At 31.9% G+C, this 6296-nt stretch overlaps 1 protein-coding gene across 1 annotated transcript; it reads left to right on the top strand.

Annotated features, from left to right (window-relative positions):
- The first annotated feature begins 2453 nt into the window (after positions 1 to 2453).
- Positions 2454 to 4181, top strand: LOC108692486 (jerky protein homolog-like). Its single transcript, XM_018200759.1, has one exon. It carries the CDS (start codon positions 2577 to 2579, stop codon positions 4179 to 4181), a length of 1605 nt encoding a protein of 534 aa, XP_018056248.1. The 5' UTR covers positions 2454 to 2576.
- The last annotated feature ends 2115 nt before the right edge of the window (positions 4182 to 6296 follow it).

The following is a 6296-nucleotide window of genomic DNA, read 5'->3' as shown; positions in this document are numbered from 1 at the left end:
CAATGTGCAGTAAGATCAAAATATCGATCATGTAACTTTTTCTTTAGAGCGAAAAATTTTATGTATGTATGCATGTACACACATACAAAAAATTTTTACTTTTCACGCTAAGGAAAAAGATACGTAATCGATACTCTGAGGTCTATTTTTTGTAGTTGACTATAAGATTTTTTTGTAGTTGAGTGTACACTTTTGGGACTTAAAATGACAAAGGTGTATATTTGATATTTATCGAAAGTACCGATGAAATACTATCTATTATCTAGAGATCTTTTTCTCTATAGACTTTTTTTTTAGAAGACACTTTTTCAAAATCCAGTTGGATACCCGGAAATATCGGATATCCAACTCGAAGAAATTACCTTCTCGGATATCCGATCGGATATCAGATATCCGATGTTACATTCTGTCCGAATATCCGATATTCGGTATTCGGTAATTTTATGTATCCGGTACATATCCCTAATTAAAAAAATATGCGTACTTATTTATACAGTACATTTATATGTACATAATAAAAAGTACAGTATATTTATATACATAATAAAAAAATCACAAATTTAATAATAAATTATCGAAATATATATGTTTATAATCGTAAATTTTTATTAATTGTTAGTAACATCATCATTCTTTAATTATCATTGGGCCCCCGGGACTTCATTGATAGTCACGAAAATTTGGCCGATGGTCTTTAATAGTATTTCGTCAGTGATTGTGGTAAATGGGATAGTCACTGAAATATAACAGTGGAGTCTTATGAGACGTATTTGCCGCGTATCGCGTAACCAATTAAAAGTGATCCACTGTTGTAGTTTTGCGTTTTACTGATTATTGATTGGTTACGCAATATGCTTCATGGGACGCCATCCTTAATTTCGGCAATACGTTAAAACCAGAGAGAGAACATGACTGATGGAAATAGATAGCTGAAATTGCTAAAATAACTAAAATCTATTGAATTAATCAAGATTTCAATGATTTCAGCGATTTATTTCCATTGGAAGCATTGCAAAAAAGTGGAAATTGTTGCGTAGTTAATATCCACTTCTTCAGAGGGCAGTAGTGCGCGGCAACATTTTGCAGTTACTGATTTTGAGCCGTCATGTTTTCTTTCAGGTTTCTCTCTGGTTTTAACGTATCGCCGAAATTAAGGGTGGAGTCTCATGAAACGTATTTGCTGCGTATCGTGTAACCGCGTAACCAATCAATAATCAATAAAATGCGAAACTACAACAATGGATTCGCTTTTGATTGGTTACACGATACGCAGCAAATACGCTTCATGGGATTCCATCCTTAATTTCGGCGATATGTTAAAATCAGAGAGAGAACATGACTGATGGAAATAGATAATTAAAATTGCTAAAATAACTAAAATCTAACTAAAATCTAATTTTATTAAATTAATCAAAATTTCAATGATTTCAGCGATACGCGGCAAATATGTCTCATGAGATTCCACTCTTATATTTCAGTATTATAAACATATATATTTCGATAATTTATTATTAAATTTGTGATTTTTTTATTATGTACATGCTATATAAATAAGTACGCATACTTTTATAATTAAGGTGCAGGGATATGTATTAGATGCATAAAATTACCGGATACCGAATATCAAATATTCGGACAGAATGTAACATCGAACATCTGATATCCGATCGGATATCCGAGAAGGTAATTTCTTCGAGTTGGATATCTGACACACATTTCCGGGTATATGACTGGGGATTTCGAAAAAGTGTCTTTTAAAAAAAAAGTCTATAGAGAAAAAAATCTTTAGATAATAAATAGTATTTCGGTGCTTTCGATAAATATCAAATATACACCTTTCTCACTTTAAGTCTCAAAAGTATATACTAGTTAACTACAAAAAACAGACTTCAGAGTATCGATTATGTATCTTTTTCCTTAGGGCGAAAATGTGAAAAGTAGAAATTTTTCACGTCTATCACAATAGATGCGATTAACCAATTCCAATGGCCGATTAAGTTTGTTAAATTGACCTTTAAGATGCTAACATGGACCTTTGATTAGTTTGTGAAATCTTAAAGCGGTCTTGAAAGTAAGAATCGACTGTGAATACCGGCTTAAATGTTATAAATTTCTATAGGTTATTTATATTACAATTTAATATAAAATTTTTTCATTGGTGGCACACTGAAAAATTTTTAGGTATCGGTCGATATGAATGGACATGCTATCGAGACGTGGACTAATAGCATACTCCGATTATTTAATACAGTAGAACCCTGATTAACCGACCTTACATTATCCAACCCCTGGGTTATCCGACTTTGTTATCGATTATAGCGCTACCGTACAGAGATGGAAGACGCGGCTTCTCTGAAAGATAAATGGAAGGGGTACATATACAAAAAGAGGCATATATATGTGCATCAATGTGCGCTAGGAGATACGCACACAAAAAAGAAGATGACCTATGTGATATATACGTGTTTCTTTGTGTGTATCCCCTCTACCTATTCTTTGAAGTCGTGTCTTTCGGTATCACTATTTTAACGTATACGCCATATTTATTTGTTTCATTCGTCCTGTAAACACGTGCAATGGCTCCAAAACGCAAGAAAGTCTGTATTCCACTTGAAACAAAGCTTCGAGCTCTTAAACGCATTGATAGAGGGGAGTGTCATAAAAAGGTTGCTGCCAAGTTTGGTGTTGGGCGAGTCACCGTTGGTGATTGGATACGCAATCGTGCGAAATTGATGGCGTGGAAGGAGAAAACAAAATCATCTAATGAACGTAAAGCAATGAAGTTTACAGAACATACAAAAGTGGAAGAAGCATTATTTTTATGGTTTGTGCAACAAAGAGAAAAAGGTGCTCCAATTTCAGGATCAATATTACAGGCAAAAGCTTTGTCATTATATTCGCATTTCCTAGACGAAGCTGAGAAAGAAGAATGTTTTGTAGCCAGCAATGGCTGGCTTGATAGATGGAAAAAGAGATATGGTATACGACTTATGCAATTTAATACTCGTGGAGAAAAATTCTTTGAAGACGATGACGTTGTGAACGTTTTCAAAGAAAAGTTCAAAAAAACAATCAAACGAGGAGGTTATTCTTTGGAACAGATTTATAATTGTGACGAAATAAGTTTGAATTACAAAATGTTACCTAATAAAATCTTGGCATGGCATGAAGAATCATTAGTTCCGAGTAACAATCGAAACAAAGAAAAAATAACCATATTAGCATGTAGTAATGTCTCTGGGAATCATAAGTTACGTCTTACGGTCATTGGAAAATATGCAAATCCTCGGGCATTAAAAAATCTAACAACTTCAACAATGCCGGTTTACTATAAGAATCAGAAAAATGTATGGATGGACACTACGATCTTCAAATGGTGGTTCCATAAACAATTTGTACCCAAGGTTGAGAAACATTTGAAGAAGATGAAACTTCCAAGAAAGGCCATTTTGTTTATCGATAATGCACCTGCACATCCAAACGCAGCTATGCTATATGATGGCGATATCATTGTAAAATTCTTTCCAACTAATGTGCAGGCATCATTGATCCAGCCCATGGAACAAGGTGTTTTCGAACATTTAAAACGGCTATACCGATTTCATCTCTTAACATTTCTTTTAGAGGCAAGTGAAAGCGGTCAAAAATTGACCGATAGTCTAGAGAAAGTCAATTTAAAGAAAGTGGTGTTTTGGGTAGCTCAATCATGGAAGGAGATAAAATCAGAAATTTTGAAAAAGTCATGGAATAAGCTTTTCAATTTTTCTGAGAAAGAAAAAGATTTGGAAAATATTGACTTACCTAAACAAAAAGAGGAATTACGAAATAAATTATTTGAAATGGCAAAGTCCCTCCTTGGACCGGAACAAGTTATGGAAACAAATATTGAAGAATGGATAACAGGTGATGACAGAGAATTAGATTATACGGATGCAGAGATAGTGGCCCTTGTCGAACAAAAGTCTTCAGAAGAATCATCGTCAGAATCTGATGAAGAAGTAGTTGAGCCGATTGAGCGGAAAATTTCTCACTCAGATGCTGTGTCCGCTCTTAAAATTGTACTGGCATACGTAGAACAAGAAGAGGCCACATCACCCGATGTGTGTACGTTGAAAAAATGGCGAGATATTGCAGCGAAAAACAGATCAGCAGCACTCCGAGAAACTAAAAGATCTAAATAGAGAAATATAGAGAATTCACATCCATATATATCTTTACTATATATATATTTATATATTTGATCTTCCTATATATATATATGTATATTGTATCAACGAATTGTTATATTTAAAAAATTATTATGTTTAAGAAAAACAGAATTGACTGTATTTAAAGATGTAATTAAAGAACAAAATTGATTATGTTTTAAGATGTAATTAAAATAATTTCTATCTAAAATATTTGTTTTTTTAATAAAATAAAAATGATCTCCTTTTCATTAGTCAAATAATCAAAGTTCTACTGTTATATTTTATTTTTACTATTATATTTTATTTCTGTAAAAGTGTGCTTTTAAAATGTTTATTATTTATGCTGTTTGAGTAAATCATCCACTTTTTATTTGAGATACTGTTTCAGCCTATTTTTTATTGCTGCTTCCAGATACAAAGTTGTGGTTATTATATCGATCATCCAAAAATTAGGACAAAACGTGCAAATAAATTTTGGTAAGTTATGGGACATTCAGAGAGACACGTACTCAACCCATGTAATTGAAACTGTAGAATTTGCTGCGATGGGTCTCGTAGTGGGGACTTATTACGAGTAAATAAGTATTTAAAAAAAAGATCAGTGTGAAGGGGTTTTGTGATGAGGAGCAATAAGTCCTTAAGTATACATTAAATCAAAATAGTGTTTTAGACAAGATTTTTAAAAATGAAAACATACAAATAAAATTAATTAAAGACGAATTAGCAAAAAAATATGCTATATAATAATTAATTTGATCGAATGTTCGCCGATGTTATGTCTGAAGAAAGGATCATTGATCCACACTCACAATTAGATCCACACTCACGTGTGTTTCATATTTTTCTTTATTGTTATTAAATTAATATATATATATATATATCATTCGTATTTATATATTTATACGTATTTATATATTTATATATTTATATGTGTATGTATATAACAGCGACAAGTACAATAATAATGTTATGATTATTAATAATAATCGAAGGATATCGATGATTATAGTGAGAACCGAGGGTAAAATAATTATTGCAATGATATTAACAATGGTAATCATAATAATGATAATGATGGTGATTTAATAATAATAAGTTGATCGATCCTTTTAATTAATACAGTCGTATATATTCCCTTAAAGTCCGTCCTTAATACTTATATCGCGCTTTTATAGTTACAGGGATACAGAAAAATAATACCGCGCGGCTGTGGTGGAATGTTCTTTTTTTAAGTCGTATATAATATACATATATATGTATAATATTTATATAAAAGAGGCGTGAAAGCCTTAATTAATTAATTACAAGCTAGCGCCGCCGCCCGTTTTATTTACACCGCAAAAATTAAGCGAATTTTAAGAAAAAGACGTACAAAAATCCATTATGCGAAATTGAATCATTAATCTTTGAAATCACAACTCGATACGAATATAACAAATATTTTTGTGCTTGCATGTCGTCAGAACGCAAATTTTCTTAAAATTCTGTAAGAATCCTAACTTATAATTTTTGCTTCATATTCTTAATTTCGTATTTTGCATTATCGTATTACTTGTCAATATTCAAAGAAAAATTCACAGAAATAGAAGAAAATTTAAAAATATTTTGTCATTTAATGGAATTACTGGTTATAATGTATGTTTTAATAAATCGGAAGTATAAAAAATAGCCCCAGTTGTCTACTAACCAGCTCAAACTTTTTCGAAATCAAAATAGAATACAAAGAGATGAAAAAGCATTGTCGAAAATGTTATATTAGACTTCAACAAAATGTTGGAAAATCTTAAAAATAATACGATTAAAGTGTTTAGCCGATTTTCAACTATAAAAACTAAGATTCTTATTTCGCAAAAGAGAATTTTCGTGAATCCCCTTCCGAATTCGCCTATTTTTCGCGGGGTTTTTTTTGTAATTATTAGGATTAATCGTAGCTTTACTTACATCCTATCTGCCGATCAATTTTACACACACGAGCTGCACTATGTAGATCCTTGGTCCATTTTTGACGCATACGTTTATTTACAAGGGCGGTGATTCGCCTCATCGCAAAAATTACAAGTCAACCGCGCGATCGGAGATTTGTGAAACTTATCAAGAAAATTTTTC

The sequence above is a fragment of the Atta colombica genome, unplaced genomic scaffold (assembly GCF_001594045.1).
Source record: "Atta colombica isolate Treedump-2 unplaced genomic scaffold, Acol1.0 scaffold73, whole genome shotgun sequence".
NCBI classification, from domain to species: Eukaryota; Metazoa; Arthropoda; class Insecta; order Hymenoptera; family Formicidae; genus Atta; species Atta colombica.
Note: the sequence above shows the minus strand (reverse complement) of the source record. Positions and strands in the feature narration are given on the sequence as shown.

What these genes read in the sequence shown, in the direction of transcription:
- LOC108692486 (XM_018200759.1), top strand. Translation starts at nt 2,577, where the DNA reads ATGGCTCCAAAACGCAAGAAAGTCTGTATTCCACTTGAAACAAAGCTT.